Below are 20,883 nucleotides of genomic sequence, written 5' to 3' on the forward strand. Positions count from 1 at the left end.
GACAAGTGCTGCATCTACTGTGGCAAGCCTGGTCACTTCCGAGCATCATGTCCCGAGCTCTCGGGAAAAGGACTGCCCCGTCCAGCCGAGGGAGGGTTGTGACGGGGCCTACCCTCTCTCCTGGACTTCCTGGCCAAGGAATCTACATCCCGGTTTCCATCTCCTGGGGTGAGTCCGTCCACTCTTGTCAGGCCTTGTTAGACTCAGGGGCGGCTGGAAACTTTATGGATATCCACTTCGCCCAAAGTATCAATGTCCCGACTGCGCCTCTTGAAGTCCCACTGTCTGTGTCTGCCCTGGATGGCCAAGCTTTAGGTGATGGAAGAGTCACCCAAGTTACTTCTCCAGTCTTTCTCCAGTCTCAAGGTCACAAAGAAGAAATATCCCTGCACGTTATTCATTCACCTGAGTTCCCAGTTATTCTAGGCCTTCCTTGGCTTACTCGCCACAACCCTTGCATAGACTGGGTAACAAGCCAGGTTGTGGAATGGGGTCCTGCATGCCATGCCTCTTGTCTGCTCTCTAGCTCTCCTGTGTCTCTTGCCGAGCCTCCTGATCTCACCGAGTTATCTCAAGTTCCCACAGAGTACTGGGATCTGAAAGAGGTTTTTAGCAAGAGCAGGGCCGCCGTTCTTCCTCCGCACCATGCCTACGACTGTGCCATCAACTTGCTCCCTGGGACTACTCCTCCTCAGGGCCGACTGTTCTCCCTCTCTCAGCCAGAACGCAAGGCCATGGAGGAATACATCAAGGAAGCCCTGGTCTCTGGGTTCATTCGACCTTCCACTTCACCTGCTGGTGCCGGCTTCTTCTTTGTCGGCAAGAAGGATGGGGGGCTCCAACCGTGTATTGACTATAGGGGCCTGAACAAGATCACCGTGCGCAACCGTTATCCCCTTCCGCTGATGTCCACAGCATTCGACCTGCTCCAAGGCGCCACCGTCTTCACCAAGTTGGACTTACGGAACGCATACCACCTCGTCCGTATCCGACAAGGAGATGAGTGGAAGACCGCCTTTAACACCCCGTCAGGGCACTACGAGTACCAGGTGATGCCCTTCGGACTCACCAACGCACCAGCTGTTTTTCAGGCCCTAATCAACGACATCTTGAGGGACATGATTAACCTGTACGTTTTTGTCTACCTCGACGACATCCTAATCTTTTCCAAGACCGTGCAGGAGCACCGCCACCATGTCCGCCAGGTTCTCCAGAGGCTGATACAGAACAATCTGTTCGCTAAGGCCCAGAAATGCGAATTTCATGTTCCCGAGGTCTCCTTTCTGGGTTTTATTGTACGGACAGGCCAACTCCAGATGGATCCAGCCAAGACCCTGGCTGTCCGGGACTGGCCCACCCCCAAGTCCGTCAAAGAGGTTCAGCGGTTCTTAGGATTTGCTAACTTCTACCGCAAGTTCATCAGGAACTTTAGTTCTGTAGCAGCGCCCATATCGGACCTCACCAAAGGGACAGGTGGATCATATGTCTGGTCTCCTCAGGCGGAAAAGGCGTTCAAAGACCTCAAGCACCGCTTCTGCATGGCACCCATTCTGGTCCTCCCGGACCCTTCATCGTCGAGGTGGACGCCTCGGACAGCAGGGTCGGCGCGGTCCTCTCTCAACGCTCGGAAGGAAGGTTGCACCCCTGCGCATACTTCTCCCACCGCCTGAGTTCTGCGGAGTCCCGGTATGACGTGGGGGATCGAGAACTGCTAGCAGTTAAACTGGCCCTTGAGGAGTGGAGGCACTGGCTGGAGGGAGCGCAACACCCATTTTTGGTCTGGACGGACCACAAGAACCTGGAGTACCTCCAGCAAGCAAAGAGACTCAATCCACGACAGGCTAGGTGGGCCTTATTTTTCAGTCAGTTCGACTTTACCCTATCATACCGCCCCGGCTCCAAAAATACCAAAACTGACACGCTTTCCAGGCTGTTCGCTCCCACCAACAGGGAGAGCGAAGTTGGTCCTATTATCCCTGTGTCCCGGATTGTGGCCCCTGTCCGCTGGGGTATTGAGGAGGCCGTCCGACGAGCCCAACGCCAGGACCCCGGTCCTGGGATGGGGCCACAGGGCCTCTTGTACGTCCCACATCAAGCCCGGGCCAAGGTTCTCCAGTGGGGTCACTCGTCCCCTCTCACCGCCCACCCAGGAGCTCAAAGGACCCTGGACTTTTTGAGAAGACGCTTCTGGTGGCCTAGCATGGAGAAAGAAGTGAGGTCATTTGTCCTTTCCTGCGAAGTGTGCACCAGAAGCAAGAACCCACGACAGCATCCCCAGGGTCTCCTGCATCCTCTGACCATTCCCCGGCGTCCCTGGTCCCACGTGGCAGTCGACTTCATCACGGGTCTCCCTGAGTCACAAGGTAACACTGTCATTTTGGTCATAGTAGACAGATTCTCTAAGGCTTGCCGCTTCATACCACTGTGCAAGCTCCCTTCTGCCCTGGAAACTGCCAAACTCATGTTCACTCATGTCTTCTGAGTTTTTGGTCTCCCACAGGACATCGTTTCTGACCGGGGGCTCCAGTTCTCCTCCCGAGTGTGGCACGGGTTTTGCAAGGTCATCGGAGCCACTGCCAGCCTCTCCTCTGGGTTCCACCCACAGTCCAATGGCCAGACAGAGAGGCTCAACCAGGACCTGGAAACCACCCTGCGAGGCCTGGCTATGGATAACCCGATATCGTGGAGCACCTGGCTGCCATGGGCAGAGTACGCCCACAACACCCTGCAGTCATCGGCCACCAAGCTGTCGCCATTCCAGTGCCAATTCGGGTTCCAGCCACCTCTGTTCCCGGACCAGGAGGAGGACGCGGGGGTGCCCTTGGTCAACCAATATGTGAGACGGTGTCGCAAGACCTGAAGCAAGGTCAGGAAGACCCTCATCCAGACCTCCAGAACCAACCAGACTCAGGCCAACCACCATAGAAGACCTGCCCACACTTTCCACCCTGGGCAGCGGGTTTGGCTGTCCACCAAGGACCTTCCGCTGCGGGTGGAGAACCGCAAGCTTGCTCCTCGCTACATTGGCCCCTTCAAGGTGGTGCGCAGGGTGAACCCTGTCACCTACCAGCTCCAGTTGCCCCGGACTCTGAGGATCAACCCCACATTCCATGTTTCCCTGTTGCGGCCCGTACTGACGTCCACGTATGCCCCTGCCCCAAGGAATCCCCCCCGCATCTTCCAGGGTCAGACTGTGTTCACCGTGCATCGCCTGCTTGACTCCCGCCGGGTCCGCGGCGGGCTTCAATACCTGGTAGATTGGGAGGGCTATGGCCCTGAGGAACACTGTTGGGTCCCCGCCCGGGACATTTTAGATAAAGGACTGTGTCGGGACTTCCATTCGGCCCATCCAGATCGCCCTGGGAACGTCAGGAGACGCTCCTAGAAGGGGGGGTCCTGTTAGGACTGGGACTCTTTTGGCCTCTAGAGGCCGCTGTTATGTTTATCTTGTCATGGTTGTTTTGGCCTCTAGAGGCCACCACTGTGTTTTGTGTTTGTCTTGATTGCCTGTTTCCTGCCCCGCCCTGTTCCTTAATGAGTTTGTGTATAAATACCCCTCTGTTTGTTCCCCTAGTCACAGAGTCTTTATGCTATGTTGTCTAGTGCTAGTTTCCTCTGTCCCACGTATCTTGCCTGTGCCCTTGTGTTTTTGATGTTTTTGCTTTCTTTGGACTTTGTATTTTTGATCTTCCGAGCGTTCTGCATTTTTGCCTTTCCTTTTGTTTTTTGGGACTTGAACCTTTGGATATTTTTATTTTTGGTCATCTGAGCTTTTGGATTTTCTTTTTGTTTTTTCCATCAGATTGTATATATTGTAAATAAACTGTTTTTTGATACTCTACCTACGCCTCACGCCTCTGCACTTGAGTCATCCCCCTGGTGGCCTAGTGGGGGTTTGCTGGATTATCACACCAGCGACCTGGGTTCGAATCCCAGCAAAACAATAACAGCTTGACCTGCTGCAGTTTATTTAAGGAGGCCCATTTCCATGACCTGAAGAAAGTGTAAGACATTATATAAGGTCATAATAATGACGACATTTCCTGAAACATCTATCTAGCATATAAAAAGATTTACGTTTGAAAATTTGCTTTAGTGTCTGTAAAGAATTAAATTCTTTCTAAAATTAGTATCTTGAAATAATTACAGGGTTTCTCAAAATAATGAATTAGGATCTCAAAATAAGGAGAACGTTTCTCATCTCATCTCATTATCTCTAGCCACTTTATCCTATTCTACAGGGTCGCAGGCAAGCTGGAGCCTATCCCAGATGACTATGGGCGAAAGGCGGGGTACACCCTGGACATGTCGCCAGGTCATCACAGGGCTGACACATAGACACAGACAACCATTCACACTCACATTCACACCTACGGTCAATTTAGAGTCGCCAGTTAACCTAACCTGCATGTCTTTGGACTGTGGGGGAAACCAGAGCACCCGGAGGAAACCCACGCGGACACGGGGAGAACATGCAAACTACACACAGAAAGGCCCTTGCCGGCCACCGGGCTCGAACCCGGACCTTCTTGCTGTGAGGCGACAGCGCTAACCACTACACCACCGTGCCACCCGAGAACGTTTCTAAAATTATAATTTAGTTTCTTGAAATAATGAGAATGTTGTGACTTATTATGACTTAGTCTCTCTAGAATTAGTGTGCTTGCTGCGCTTTGCGCTGCTCTGTGCAGCAAGCACAGTATTGTTCTTCTTAAGTTTACGCTTTCCTTGTTCTTCTTCTTTATTATTATAACACAAATTTTGGAGCCACTACTCCGCCTACAGCTTTTGAGATACCAACACTGTTCCAACTCAGAAACGTCCGTCCTGAAGCGGTGTAGCGTGCTTGTATACAGCTTTTGGATCGACGCACCCGTTCTTTTGTTCTTGTCGTTTTTCTGTTGCTTTTTCCCATAGAGAATGAATAGGGCTCACAAATCGAATCATCCTGCTCAGACATGCCTCATCGTAGATGCACTAAACCTCATGTGATACTTCAGGCCAACTGAATGTGTTTTACTGCAGATTCGACACATTCACACCTCTCCCCCCTTCAGTCATTAAAGACCCATTTACACCCCCTGCCATTCTGCCACCCCCCGCCTCTGACCCCCCACCAGCACTCAAGATCTGTGAAGAGGATGTCTGTCAACTTTTCCACAGACAGAAGATCAGGAAGGCACCTGGCCCAGATGGTGTGTCACCCTCTTGTCTGAAGGTCTGTGCTGACCAGCTGGCTCCCATCTTCACCCAGATCTTTAATAGATCCCTGGAGCTGTGTGAAGTCCCCTCATGCTTCAAATGCTCCACAATAATCCCGGTTCCTAAGAAAACCAATATCACAGGACTGAATGACTACAGGCCTGTTGCCCTCACATCTGTAGTCATGAAGTCCTTCGAGAGACTGGTATTGTCATACCTGAAGGACATCACAGACCCCCTGCTGGACCCCCTGCAGTTTGCCTACCGGGCAAACAGGTCAGTGGATGATGCAATAAATATGGGTCTACACTATATCCTGCAACACCTTGACACTGCAGGGACGTACGCCAGGATCCTGTTCGTGGACTTCAGTTCGGCATTCAACACCACTGTTCCAGACATCCTCCACACCAAGCTCACCCAGCTCACTGTGCCCTCCTCCACCTGTCAGTGGATTACAAACTTCCTGACTGACAGGAAGCAGCAGGTGAGGATGGGGAGCATCATATCCAGCACTCAGACTATCAGCACTGGTGCCCCCCAAGGGTATGTGCTCTCCCCACTGCTCTTCTCCCTTTATACCAACGACTGCACCTCAAGAGACCTGTCTGTTAAACTCCTGAAATTTGCGGACGATACAACGGTCATTGGCCTCATCCGAGATGGTGACGAGTCTGCATACAGACGGGAGGTTGAACGGCTGGTCTGGTGGTGCGGTCAGAACAATCTGGAACTGAACACGCTCAAAACTGTGGAGATGACAGTGGACGTTAGGAGGAGCCCCCCCCACGCTGCTGCCCATCACCAACAACACTGTGACTGCTGTTGAAAGCTTCAGGTTTCTGGGTTCCACAATCTCTCGGGACTTGAAGTGAGAGACCAACACAGTCACTATCATCAAAAAGACTCAGCAGAGGTTGTACTTTCTGCACCAGCTCAGGAAGCTCAACCTGCTTAAGGAGCTGCTGACACAATTCTACTCTGCCATCATTCAGTCTGTTCTTTGCTCTTCCATCACTGTTTGGTTTGGATCGGTCACCAAACAGGAGAAGAACAGACTGCAACGGACAATAAGGTCTGTAGAGAAAATTATTGGTGTCAACCTGCCCTCCATCCAAGACCTATACTTGTCCAGAGTCAAGAAACGGGCAGGTAACATCTCTGCGGACCCATCACACCCTGGTCACAATCTGTTTAATCTTCTCCCCTCAGGGAGGCGATATAGATCACTGTATGCAAAAACAACCAGACACAAGAATAGTTTCTTCCCTCAGGCTGTCTCTGTGATGAACAGCTAAAATCCAGATTCATATATCAGTAATATCACTTGCAAAATATCCGCACACTCATACTGTCATTCTGTGCTCACTGTTACTTATTCAAGATTCAAGATTAACTTTATTGTCTCACAAAGTGAGAAATTTGTTCTGGGCCATTCACCCATGCTGCAGCCACAACACAGAACATACAATACAACACAATTATAATTTGTATGTCAATACAAAGACATACAAAGGTGCCTAAAAGTGCAAGAAACATTGTGAATTAAAATAAATAAATAAATAAATAAATAAATAAACAAAAAATAAATAAATGAGTGAATAAATAACACCTAATTACGGAAGCCGAGAGAGGCCCTTCATATAATCTTTTTTTATTCACCTTGTTATCCCGAGATAACGACATAATTAATTCAGGATCTTGAGAAAACAACACAACTAATTCGAGATCTCGAGAAAACAAAACCATTATTCCGAGATAACGACATAATTAATTCAGGATGTCGAGAAAACAACACAACTAATTCGAGATCTCGAGAAAACAAAATTATTCCGTGATCTCCAGAAAACAAAACAATTATTTCATGATCTCGAGAAAACAGCTGAGATTTCTAGCAGAGCTGCGCCCCCCTGTGGGTCAGACAACAAAGACTTAGAAATTGGCGGACATGTAACAGAGCAGGAACAGAGCAGAAATGGCCTTTTACGATGCCTTGAGAGAGAGGGCCAGTCTTCTGCGGAGGTGCTGCGGACTAATTTTGAAATTATCCCTTATTAAAAGACTTAATGCAATCTCTCCCTGTGTCAACCCCTGATCAAAATATTGCCTTATTAGGTGATCGATTATTCCAGACATTCTAATGGCCAAAGTTGCGTCTATACAGAATGAGAAATAGCCCCAAAGTCAGCATGTCACAAGCCTCTTGGCGCACCTGAATGAACCATTTCTCAGCTGTTTACTCGAGATCATGAAATAATTGTTTTGTTTTCTCGAGATCACGGAATAATTGTTTTCTCGAGATCTCGACATAACGGTTTTGTTTTCTCGAGATCTCGAATTAGTTGTATTGTTTTCTCGAGATCCTGAATTAATTATGTCGTTATCTCGGGATAACAAGGTGAATAAAATAAAGGATTATATGAAGGGCCTCTCTCGGCTTCCGTACCTAATAGGTGTAATAAAATGCTAAAATTCTAATAAGTAAAAATACTAACTTGTGCAAAACAAACCACCACAAGTCATCTGTGCTCTGGTCTTATCTGACCTTGTATACCAGCTTAATTGACACAGGAACAAATGAGTTTTTAAATCTGTTCAGTCTGCAATGAGGAACTCTAAACCTTCTACCAGATGGTAGCAGCTCATACTCACCATGCATGATGTGTGATGGATCGCAGATAATCTTATTTGCTTGTTACAGAGTGGCCTGTTCATAAATACTCTGAATGGAGAAGTGCTCTTTAACACCAATAATTTTTCCAGCAGCATGAATTAGCCGAAGCAGTTTGTTCTTTAGCTGCACAGAGAGGTTACCAAACCAAGCTGTGATACGATACCTGATCAGACTTATATTTATACTTGTTTATATTTACTATTTCATCTTTGCACTATGCACCATATTGCACCAAAAGGGAAAATCCTTTCTGTGGTGAACAGCTAAAATCCAGATTCATATACAGTGGTGCTTGAAAGTTTGTGAACCCTTTAGAATTTTCTATATTTCTGTATAAATATGACCTAAAACATCATCAGATTTTCACACAAGTCCTAAAAGTAGATAAAGAGAACCCAATTAAATAAATGAGACAAAAATATTATACTTGGCCATTTATTTATTGAGGAAAATTAGCCAATATTACATATCTGTGAGGGGCAAAAGTATGTGAACCTTTGCTTTCAGTACCTGGTGTGACCCCCTTGTGCAGCAATAACTGCAACTAAACATTTCTGGTAACTGTTGATCAGTCCTGCACACCGGCTTGGAGGAATTTTAGCCCATTCCTCCATACAGAACAGCTTCAACTCTGGGATGTTGGTGGGTTTCCTCACATGAACTGCTCGCTTCAAGTCCTTCCACAACATTTTGATTGGATTAAGGTCAGGACTTTGACTTGGCCATTCCAAAACATTAACTTTATTCTTCTTTAACCATTCTTTGGTAGAACGACTTGTGTGCTTAGGGTCGTTGTCTTGCTGCATGACCCACCTTCTCTTGAGATTCAGTTCATTGACAGATGTCCTGAGATTTTCCTTTAGAATCGCTGGTATAATTCAGAATTCATTGTTCCATCAATGATGGCAAGCCGTCCTGGCTCAGCTGCAGCAAAACAGGCCCAAACCATGATACTACCACCACCACATTTCACAGATGGGATAAGGTTCTTCTGCTGGAATGCAGTGTTTTCCTTTCTCCAAACATAACGCTTCCCATTTAAACCAAAAAGTTCTGTTTTGGTCTCATCCATCCACAAAACATTTTTCCAATAGCCTTCTGGCTTGTCCACGTGATCTTTAGCAAACTGCAGACGAGCAGTAATGTTCTTTTTGGGGAGCAGTGGCTTTCTCCTTGCAACCCTGCCATGCACACCACTGTTGTTCAGTGTTCTCCTGATGGTGGACTCATGAACATTAACATTAGCCAATGTGAGAGAGGCTTTCAGTTGCTTAGAAGTTACCCTGGGGTCCTTTGTGACCTCGCCGACTATTACACGCCTTGTTCTTGGAGTGATCTTTGTTGGTCTACCACTGCTGGGGAGGGTAACAATGGTCTTGGATTTCCTCCATTTGTACACAGTCTCTCTGACTGTGGATTGGTGGAGTCCAAACTCTTTAGAGATGCTTTTATAACCTTTTTCAGCCTGATGAGCATCAACAACACTTTTTTCTGAGGTCCTCAGAAATCTCCTTTGTTCGTGCCATAATACACTTCCACAAACATGTGTTGTGAAGATCAGACTTTGATAGATCCCTGTTCTTTAAATAAAACAGGGTGCCCACTCACTCCTCATTGTCATCCCATTGACTGAAAACACCTGACTTTAATTTCACCTTCAAATTAACTGCTAATCCTAGAGGTTCACATACTTTTGCCACTCACAGATATGTAACACTGGATGATTTTCCTCAATAAATAAATGACCAAGTATTATATTTTTGTCTCGTTTGTTTAACTGGGTTCTCTTTATCTACTTTTAGGACTTGTGTGAAAATCTGATGATGTTTTAGGTCATATTTATGCAGAAATATAGAAAATTCTAAAGGGTTCACAAACTTTCAAGCACCACTGTACCAGTAATATCACTTGTATAATATCTGCACACTCATACCGTCATTCTGTGCACACTGTATACTTTATATTTATTTATCTATTTCATACTTGACTTACCTGGATTACTTTGCACTATGCACCTATTGCACCATTTTTTTGTTTGTTTGTGTATACGCTTTTTATCTGTTTTGTACTATGAGAGCTAAGTGAAACCGGAGTCAAATTCCTCATGTGTGTCCACATACCTGGCAATAAAAGTGTTTCTGATTCTGATCTCCCCCGACACATACATGCAATCGGTTTTGACCCGCACTTATCTTTTCCTTTCTTTTCGCTCATCCCTTTTTCCTCCATAGGCTTACATTAATTTTTGGCCCCATTGAAAATGAATGGCGTTTCGGGAGAAAAACTTTCACTCTCAGTCAATTTTTTGAACCGAGTGACCAAACTTCAAGAAACTTCACTTGATGCCTCAGGCCAAGTCCCTGCACATATCCATCCCCTCATCTGAGACCTGCACTCATCTTTTCCTTGGTTTTCACACATCCCTTTTTACCTCCATAGGCTTCTACTGATTTTTGGCCCCATTCAAATGAATGGAGTTTTGCTCAGTAACACTTCACCACATATCCACCAAACTTCATATGGCACCTCAGGCCAAATCACCCATCACACACATGATATCAGCTCTGACCTGCACTCGTCTTTGCCTTGCCTTTCATCCATCCCCAGGGCTCGAAATTCGCGGTGGTCCGGTCGCCCGAGGCGACTTAATTTGTCATTTGGCGGGTAATTCCTGTCACTAGCCAGCCCGGCTGGCTAGTTGAAAATAAAAAATATATATGAAGCGAAGATTCAGACTAGGGCTGTGCGATATATCTCCGAAAATTCTGTGAGAGATACATATAATTATTATATCGTAACTATCGAGTATTTTATGGTCATCTGCCGACTTGTGTTTGTTTCGTGTTTGTTGCGTTTGTTTAAAACCTTTTCCAGTGGTTTTCTCCCTGTCCCTCAGGCAGTAACGTGAGAGGGTGCCTAAGGATAAAAAAAAACAATAACGTCACACACTCGCCAACCAATCCCGGGCGACATCTAGGTGCTGAAAGGAACTTGCGGGAAGATTTTGTAGTTTCGGTTTACAGCGCTGACTCAGTTAGTGCAATCGCTGGTGTTGCATAGGCTACCGTGTAAGCTCTGTCAATTTCAGCGACAAATTAAAAATGGAAGTGGATGAATTGGTTCCTAAAAGAACTAGTAAGGGGTCAGTCATCCGGCATTTTTTTGGATATCGCGAGGAGGATGTGGAACAGCAAATGCCAGTTTGTAAAGTGTGCAAAAAAAAAAAACAGTATCAAAATACTTGGGTCTTGAAATAAATGCACATTAGTCATGAACAATGGTAACTACTCTCTTTTGTGTTACTTTTGACAGAAGTAAAATTCATGCATGAACAAATTTTGGCTAGTTGATTTTCTGTTTGGCTAGTTATATTAGAAGGTAACTAGTCTGGCTGGCTGGTGAAAAAATATATGAATTTTGAGCCCTGCATCCCTTTTTCTTCCACACTGCCACTAATAATTGGAAGCTTGACTGAGTCATCCCTCCATTTCCCCATAGGCAATAATGCATTTGGCAAGGATCTGTTCATTTGAGACTTTGACAACAAATCAACTACAACTCAAAGGCCATTTTATTAGGAATACTTGCCTGAATGCACACAGACACGTGCTAGCAGTTAGCATATAAGCATTAGTGTGTTAGCATGCTAGATGTTAGCATGTGACCCATTAACTTAACATATGCTAGTGAGTTGTTAGCATGTTAGCTTTAGCATATTATCATGAGAGCTGTTAGCATGCTAACAGTTAGCATGTTTGCCAAAGTATGTTAGCATTAGCATGTTAGCATGCTAGCCATGGTATGTTAGCATGTTCACCAGCGCATGTTAGCATGCTAACTGTTAGCATGTTATCTATTAGTATGTTAGCTGTTAGCAGGTCACCCTCAGCGTGTTAGCATGCTAACAGTTAATATGCTATCCATTAGCATATTAGCCTACTAGCTGTTAGCATGCTAGCTTTTAACATGCTAGCTGTTAGCATATTGGCCTTAAACTGTTAGCATGCTATCAATTAACATATCCACCAGCATGTTAAGATGCTAGCTGTTAACGTTAGCATTTGCATGTTAGCATTCAAGCTGTTAGCATGTTAAGCATAGCATGCGAGCATTAGCCTGTTAGCATTTGCAAGTTTCTAACAATAATTTAATATCTCAGAATACTGAAAAGGTCTCGAAAATCATGATTTAGTGTCTCAGAATACTGAAAAGGTCTCAAAAATCATAATTTACGCTACGTCCACACTGCAAGGCTTAATGCTCAATTCCGATTTTTTTGTGAAATCCGATTTTTTTGTGAGGTCGTTCACATTAACAAATATATGCGACTTGTATGTGATCCTCAGTATGAACGAAAAGCAACCTAAAAGTGTTCCGCATGCGCATTGCAGGATACGACGACATCACACGCAGTGAGCATGGCCAGTATTTACGGAAGTAAAACCGCCCGGTTGCGGTATGACCCATCCAATCTAGCTTGAATAGCTGTATCCCCCCAAATGGAAATCAGCTCCCTAACCTCTGCGTCCTTCCATTGAGAAGATTCAGAACCTTCACAGCCCGAAGCGTCCCTCGCATTGATGTCATGCGCAGGGGCGCAGATACGTTTTTTGAACTGGGAGGGACAAAAAACTGGGGGGGGGGGACAAAGCTGCCAGCAAACCAACCCCAACCCCGATATGCCTGTCAAACTTGTTGTTAGTAACCATAGCAACCAAGCTCGAGCTCGCAACCTGTGCAGTCTGCGCAGCTCAACCAACCGAATATCAGTCTTTGTTTTATGTGAGTTGTTGCAACTATGTATACACTGCTGTGCACCTCAATAAACCGAATGGTAATTAGTCTTTTGATTTTTCCGTGAGGTTTGCCTTATGCAAAGAAAGACAGCATAGATGTTTTTTCCTCCCTATAAGTGGGGGGGACCGAACGAGGTGAATTTAAATCTGGGTGGGACGAGTCCCCCCCTCTATCTGCGCCCGTGATTATGCGCCATGTTGTTGTAACTTTTTTTGAGAGACCCGCCGCCTACTTCAGCGCAGAATAGTGACGTTTGTGGCTTGTTGATGATGTGTAAGTCGGATGAATGCGACCTGGCAGTTCAGACTGAAGTCGCATATGAAAAGAGCGGATAGGGATCGGAATTAGGACCACATATCCAAACGGCCTGGGTCGGATTTGAAAAAATCGGATCTGTGTCGTTCATATTGTCAATAAAAGATCGGATACAGGTCACATATGGGCGAAGAGATCGGATTTGAGTCACTTTTCGCCCATATGTGACCTGTATCCGATCTTTTATTGACAATATGAACGACACAGATCCGATTTTTTCAAATCCGACCCAGGCCGTTTGGATATGTGGTCCTAATTCCGATCCCTATCCGCTCTTTTCATATGCGACTTCAGTCTGAACCGCCAGGTCGCATTCATCCGACTTACACGTCATCAACAAGCCACAAACGTCACTATTCTGCACTGAAGTAGGCGGCGGGTCTCTCAAAAAAAGTTACAACAACATGGCGCATAATCACGGGCGCAGACAGAGGGGGGGACTCGTCCCACCCAGATTTAAATTCACCTCGTTCGGTCCCCCCCACTTACAGGGAGGAAAAAACGTCTATGCTGTCTTTCTTTGTATAAGGCAAACCTCACGGAAAAATCAAAAGACTAATTACCATTCGGTTTATTGAGGTGCACAGCAGTGTATACATAGTTGCAACAACTCACATAAAACAAAGACTGATATTCGGTTGGTTGAGCTGCGCAGACTGCACAGGTTGCGAGCTCGAGCTTGGTTGCTATGGTTACTAACAACAAGTTTGACAGGCATATCGGGGTTGGGGTTGGTTTGCTGGCAGCTTTGTCCCTCCCCCCCCCAGTTTTTTGTCCCTCCCAGTTCAAAAAACGTATCTGCGCCCCTGCGCATGACATCAATGCGAGGGACGCTTCGGGCTGTGAAGGTTCTGAATCTTCTCAATGGAAGGACGCAGAGGTTAGGGAGCTGATTTCCATTTGGGGGGATACAGCTATTCAAGCTAGATTGGATGGGTCATGCCGCAACCGGGCGGTTTTACTTCCGTAAACACTGGCCATGCTCACTGCGTGTGACGTCGTCGTATCCTGCAATGCGCATGCGGAACACTTTTAGGTCGCTTTTCGTTCATACTGAGGATCACATACAAGTCGCATATATTTGTTAATGTGAACGACCTCACAAAAAAATCGGATTTCACAAAAAAATCGGAATTGAGCATTAAGCCTTGCAGTGTGAACGTAGCGTTAGTGTCTCAGAATACTGAAAGTTTGTAAAATTCTTATTTAGTATCTCAGAATACTGAAAAGTTTCTAAAATTATAATTCAGTATCTCACAATACTGAAAAAAAGTTCTACAATTATAATTTAGTACCTCACAATAGTGAGAAAGTTTGCACAATTATATTTCAGTATTCTGAGATACAAAATCAGGTTTCTAAAATTATGATTTAGAATAGAATAGAATGCCTTTATTGTCATTATACACATGTACAGAATACTGAAAAAGTTTCTAAAATTCTAATTTTGTATCTCAGAATACTGAAAGTTTGTAAAATTCTAATTTAGTGTCTCAGAATACTTAGCTTCTAAAACAATAATCTAGTATCTCAGAATACTGAAAAAGTTTCGAAAATTATAATTTACTATCTCACAATACTGAAAAAGTTTCTAAAATTATAATTTAGTATCTCACAATAGTGAGAAAGTTTGAACAATTATATTTCAGTATTCTGAGATACAAAATCAGGTTTCTAAAATTATAATTTAGTCTCTCAGAATACTGAAACAGTTTATAAAATTCTAATTCAGTCTCTCCTGAATTCTCTTTGGAGGACCATTAAAACTTTGTTAGTGGTATTAGGTTCTTCAACAAGTCAGGTCCTGTAAAGAGGAAGAATAAAAAATAAACCTATGAAAACCTTGAAAATCAACAATAAGAGTTGCAACAAACGTAAGACAAAACAAGAGTACAAAAAAGAAAAAAGTAACAGTACTTTGAATGTAATAAAAAGAAGACAAAAAACAAACACAGTGACAGATATAAATATTATTAGTGATCACAATAAAAATCTACAAGACCATCACTTCTTTTTTGTGAGTGCGTTTTTGCTTAATGGGTTTGTTTCTGCATTTTTAACATATATTTATGAATTTACCAATTTGATTTCTAGGTTTGAGGATCCAGCATCAAGCGAGTTCTCAATCAGCTCCTTAACGACGTTAACAACTGACGTGATCACCTGCGAGCTGGACAGCAGTCGCACAGTGTCTGGTGGAAGGGCCTTCATGCCTTATTCATCTGGAGAGAAAGAAAGAAAAATGATCCAATGGATCCATGATCTAAAACGTCTCCTTTAAATCTGCTGCTCTTTAACCCTTCCATGCAAAAATTATTAAAAAACAAAAAAAGATTCTTTAGATAGTTTTTAACCTTAACGTTGCATGGCAATATTAGAGGTTTCTAAAAGCAGTTTAAAACTGAGAGTAGGTGTGGACAGCAAGCGTGACAGGATTTATCAAGAACTTTCTGAAATTCAGTGGCAGTGGAAAAACATAAGATCTACAGTGGAATGTCACCTCAAGGATTCACATAGTGCAAACATCACAGAACCTCTCATATTTCTTTTCTATTTTACCACATGGAACATGGTAACTACAGGAAAACTGGTGTTTATTGCGAAAGATGTGCATTACAACTCCAGCTGTGGGGGGCGTCGTGGCTCAGGTGGTTAAGGCGCCATACCATGAATGCGGGCGACCCGGGTTCGATTCCGGCCCGAGGTCATTTCCCGATCCCTTCCCGTCTCTCTCTCGCTCATTTCCTGTCTCTACACTGTCCTATCCAATAAAGGTGCAAAAAGCCCAAAAAAATATCTTTAAAAAAAAAAAAACAACAACTCCAGCTGTGTGCATTACAATGTGAAGAACACTGTAATCACATCATCACATGCTGCAATCACGCAAACGCAGTTTCAGTTTTTAAAAAAATGTGATATTGCAAATCAAATGTAATTATTATACAACCCTGATTCCAAAAAAGTTGGGACAAAGTACAAATTGTCAATAAAAACGGAATGCAATAATTTACAAATCTCAAAAACTGATATTGTATTCACAATAGAACATAGATAACATATCAAATGTCGAAAGTGAGACATTTTGAAATTTCATGCCAAATATTGGCTCATTTGAAATTTCATGACAGCAACACATCTCAAAAAAGTTGGGACGGGCAAAAAGAGGCTGGAAAAGTTAAAGGTACAAAAAAGGAACAGCTGGAGGACCAAATTGCAACTCATTAGGTCAATTGGCAATAGGTCATTAACATGACTGGGTATAAAAAGAGCATCTTGGAGTGGCAGCGGCTCTCAGAAGTAAAGATGGGAAGAGGATCACCAATCCCCCTAATTCTGCGCCGACAAATAGTGGAGCAATATCAGAAAGGAGTTCGACAGTGTAAAATTGCAAAGAGTTTGAACATATCATCATCATCTACAGTGCATAATATCATCAAAAGATTCAGAGAATCTGGAAGAATCTCTGTGCGTAAGGGTCAAGGCCGGAAAACCATACTGAGTGCCCGTGATCTTCGGGCCCTTAGACGGCACTGCATCACATACAGGCATGCTTCTGTATTGGAAATCACAAAATGGGCTCAGGAATATTTCCAGAGAACATTATCTGTGAACACAATTCACCGTGCCATCCGCCGTTGCCAGCTAAAACGCTATAGTTCAAAGAAGAAGCCGTATCTAAACATGATCCAGAAGCGCAGACGTGTTCTCTGGGCAAAGGCTCATTTAAAATGGACTGTGGCAAAGTGGAAAACTGTTCTGTGGTCAGACGAATCAAAATTTGAAGTTCTTTATAGAAATCAGGGACACCGTGTCATTCGGACTAAAGAGGAGAAGGACGACCCAAGTTGTTATCAGCGCTCAGTTCAGAAGCCTGCATCTCTGATGGTATGGGGTTGCATTAGTGCATGTGGCATGGGCAGCTTACACATCTGGAAAGACACCATCAATGCTGAAAGGTATATCCAGGTTCTAGAGCAACATATGCTCCCATCCAGACGATGTCTCTTTCAGGGAAGACCTTGCATTTTCCAACATGACAATGCCAAACCACATACTACATCAATTACAGCATCATGGCTGCATAGAAGAAGGGTCCAGGTACTGAACTGGCCAGCCTGCAGTCCAGATCTTTCACCCATAGAAAACATTTGGTGCATCATAAAATGGAAGATACGACAAAAAAGACGTAAGACAGTTGAGCAACTAAAATCCTACATTAGACAAGAATGGGTTAACATTCCTATCCCTAAACTTGAGCAACTTGTCTCCTCAGTCCCCAGACGTTTACAGACTGTTGTAAAGAGAAAAGGGGATGTCTCACAGTGGTAAACATGGCCTTGTCCCAACTTTTTTGAGATGTGTTGTTGTCATGAAATTTAAAATCACCTAATTTTTCTCTTTAAATGATACATTTTCTCAGTTTAAACATTTGATATGTCATCTATGTTCTATTCTGAATAAAATATGGAATTCTGAAACTTCCACATCATTGCATTCCGTTTTTATTTTCAATTTTTACTTTGTCCCAACTTTTTTGGAATCGGGGTTGTATACCAGACTGAGAAAGACAGGCTATGTGTTCTTTATATTTTACATGATGTATTTATTAATTAGTGTAAGAGTGTGCAACTGCAGGCAAACTACATTGCCCATGTCTAAGGGCCTCTGCATGCTCTTGCGACAAGGCTTTCGCAGATAGCTTTTCGCAGACAGTTGTAATTTATCGTTGAGCGGGGAGTAATAGGCGTGCGCGATGTTATTCACCGCCACAACGCAAGGGGGCACGAAGTCGCAAAATCGCTTGGAGTAGTTGGTGGGTGTGGTTAGTGGAGTGTTTATCCTCCGGTTACTTATAATGACTAGAACTGGAGTCGTATAGATGTACGTACTTCCTCACTTCCTCGATCAACCGCTCTTCGTGCTGCTCCATCTTTGCTCGTGTTTTTAAAAATGGTGGTAGTGAAAACAAAACAAACCGGGAAAGCAGGGAAGCAGAAGTGCATGTACAGCGGATGTAGAGTGGACCAATCAGAGCCCTCTTGTCTGCGACGCTGTCTGTGGTGGTCACAATTTTTGGGAGGTGCGCGCAGAGCGTCTGCGAAGGGGGGGGGCTTCGCAGATGCCATCTGCAAGGACTGGGTTGTCAGCATAAATTGGCCTTAAGGAGGGAACCAGTATCAAAATCGGTAGATGTGAATGAAAGCACGTATGCTATCTCCACTCCACTCCACTAGTGATCCATCCTGCATCACTACTTCTATCTGATGCACACAAGAGCACTGAACACTGCATCCCATAAACAACTGCTCGCAAACGGTTGGGTTCATCACAGTCAGATTCACGCATTGCGTTTTACACTGTACAGTATTATCGTGATTGTAAAAACCCTTTTACACAAAAGCACTTGGAATGAATTGAGGCAGTGCATCCTTACATACTGTGTGCTGCCAGTAAAGGCCACTCTGATTAACATGACAGCATGTTATACACAATGCTACTCATAAGTAAGGAATTTAAACCTTAGGCTTCAACTCTGATTAACTTACAATGTCCATTTATAAGGCAACACTTCAATATTCACAATACCACTGAATCTGCTATGATCCTTTACAGTATGAATTAGATATACTGTCTTACAAAAATATTCATCCCTCTTAGTGTTTGTCCTGTTCTGGTGCATCACAAGATGGAATTAAAATGGATTTTTGGAGGGTGAGCACCATTTGATTTACACAACATACCTACCACTTTAAAGGTGCAAATTGTTGTTTTGTTGTGACACAAACAGCAGTGGGTGGTGTAGTGGTTAGCACGGTCGCCTCACAGCAAGAAGGTTCCGGGTTCGAACCCAGTGGCCGGCGAGGGCCTTTCTGTGTGGAGTTTGCATGTTCTCCCCGTGTCTGCGTGGGTTTCTGCCGGGTGCTCCGGTTTCCCCCACAATCCAAAGACATGCAGTTAGGTTGACGTGGGGCAGCCTTGGGCTGAGGTGCCCTTGAGCAAGGTACCGAACCCCTGACTGCTCCCCGGGTGCTCTGGGCTGCCCACTGCTCTGGGTGTGTGTGTGTGTTCACTGCTTCAGATGGGTTAAATGCAGAGGATGAATTTCACTGTGTTTGAAGTGTGCATGTGACGAATAAAGGTTTCTTCTTCTTAAAATGAAAAAACAGAAATCTAGAGTGTGCATAGGTATTCACACCCTTTCGTATGAACCCCCTAAATAAGAGCTGGTCCAAGCAATTAACTTCAGAAGTCACATAATTAGTTGATTGAGATCCACTGTGTGCAATCAAAGTGTCACATGATCAGTCACATGATGTCTGTGTAACTCAACCTGTTCTGGAAGGACCCTGACTCTGCAACACTACTAAGCAAGCAACATGAAAACCAAGAAGCCTCCAAACTGGTCAGAGACAAAGTTGTGAAGAAGTATAGATCAGGGTTGGGTTATAAAATAATATCCCAAACTTTGAATATCTCAGGGAGCACCATTAAATCCATTATAGCAAAATGGAAAGAATATCGCACCACTACAAACCTGACAAGAGAAGGCCGCCCACCAAAACTCATAGACTGGGCAAGGAGGGCATTAATCAGGCAACAAAAACACCAAAGATAACACTGAAGGAGCTGCAAAGATCCACAGTTGGGACGGGGTCCATAGGACCCCATACATAAGCCATACATTCCACAGAGCAGGGCTTTATGGAAGAGTGGCCAGAAAAAAGTAATTGCTTAAGAAAACACGTTTGGAGTTTGCCCAACGGCATGTGGCAGACTCCACAAACACATGGAAGAAGATTCTCTGGTCAAATGAGAATAAAATTGATCTTTTTGGCCATCATGGGAAATGCCATGTGTGGTGCAAACCCAACACCCTGAGAATACCATTCCTACAGTGAAGCATGGTGGTGGCAGCATCATGCTGTGGGGATATTTTTCATCTGCAGAAACAGGAAAGCTGATCAGGAATGAAGGAAAGCGGGGTGTCATGGCTCAGGTGGATAAGGCGCCATACCATAAATCCGGGGACCCGGGTTCGATTCCGGCCTGAGGTCATTTCCCGATCCCTCCCTGTCTCTCTCTCCTGCTCATTTCCTGTCTCTACACTGTCCTATCCAATAAAGGTGAAAAAAGCCCAAAAAATATCTTTAAAAAAAGGAATGAAGGAAAGCTGGATGGCACTAAATACAGGGCAATTCTGGAGGAAAACTTGTTTGAGTTGGCCAGAGGTTTGAGACTAGGATCCAGCAGGACAATGACCCTAAACATACTGCTAATGCTACACTGGAGTGGTTTAAAGGGAAACATTTCAATACTTTGGAATGGTCTAGTCAAAGCCCAGACCTCAATCCAACTGAGAATCTGTGGCATAACTTGAAGATTGCTGTACACCAACACAACCCATCTAACTTGAAGGAGTTGGAGCAGTTTTGCCTTGAGGAATGGGTAAAAATCCCAGTGGCTAGATGTGCTAAGCTAATAGAGACATACCCCAAGAGACTTGCAGCTGTAATTGCAGCAAAAGGTGGCTCTACAAAGTATTGACTTTGGGGAGTGAATACCTATACACACTCCACATTTCTGTTTTTTTTTTCATCTTCATGAAAAAAACATTTGTGTCACAATACAACAACAATTTGCACCTTTAAAGTGGTAGGCATGTTGTGTAAATCAAATGGTGCTAACCCCCAAAAAATCCATTTTAATTCCAGCTTGTAATGTGACAAAACAGGACAAACACCAAGGAGGACTTTTGCAAGACACTGTAGATAGATATATAGATAGACAGACAGACAGACAGACGTGATAGTGCGGTGGAGTGTAAACACTGTAGATATAAGCAGCAGACTTGACCGGATTTAAAGTGGCAGGACATATGGATATGAATATTGTAA

The 20,883-nt window shown here is 44.3% G+C and overlaps 1 protein-coding gene across 5 annotated transcripts in view; it reads right to left on the bottom strand.

Moving 5' to 3' along the window:
• pms1 (PMS1 homolog 1, mismatch repair system component) overlaps positions 1-20,883 on the bottom strand; it is a 94,026-nt gene that overhangs the window by 71,075 nt on the left and 2,068 nt on the right. For 2 of the 5 annotated variants that reach the window (XM_060929019.1, XM_060929017.1), the window contains exon 2: positions 15,068-15,210. In XM_060929019.1, the coding sequence (XP_060785002.1) occupies positions 15,068-15,199 (132 nt within the window). In that variant the 5' untranslated portion in view covers positions 15,200-15,210. Of the gene's footprint in view, positions 1-3,842; positions 3,987-7,854; positions 8,082-10,741; positions 10,793-15,067; positions 15,211-20,883 lie in introns of those variants that run through there. The other 3 variants (XM_060929020.1, XM_060929018.1, XM_060929021.1) reach the window with 3 other exon arrangements.

Source organism: Neoarius graeffei, chromosome 9 (genome assembly GCF_027579695.1).
Source record: "Neoarius graeffei isolate fNeoGra1 chromosome 9, fNeoGra1.pri, whole genome shotgun sequence".
Classification (NCBI taxonomy): Eukaryota; Metazoa; Chordata; class Actinopteri; order Siluriformes; family Ariidae; genus Neoarius; species Neoarius graeffei.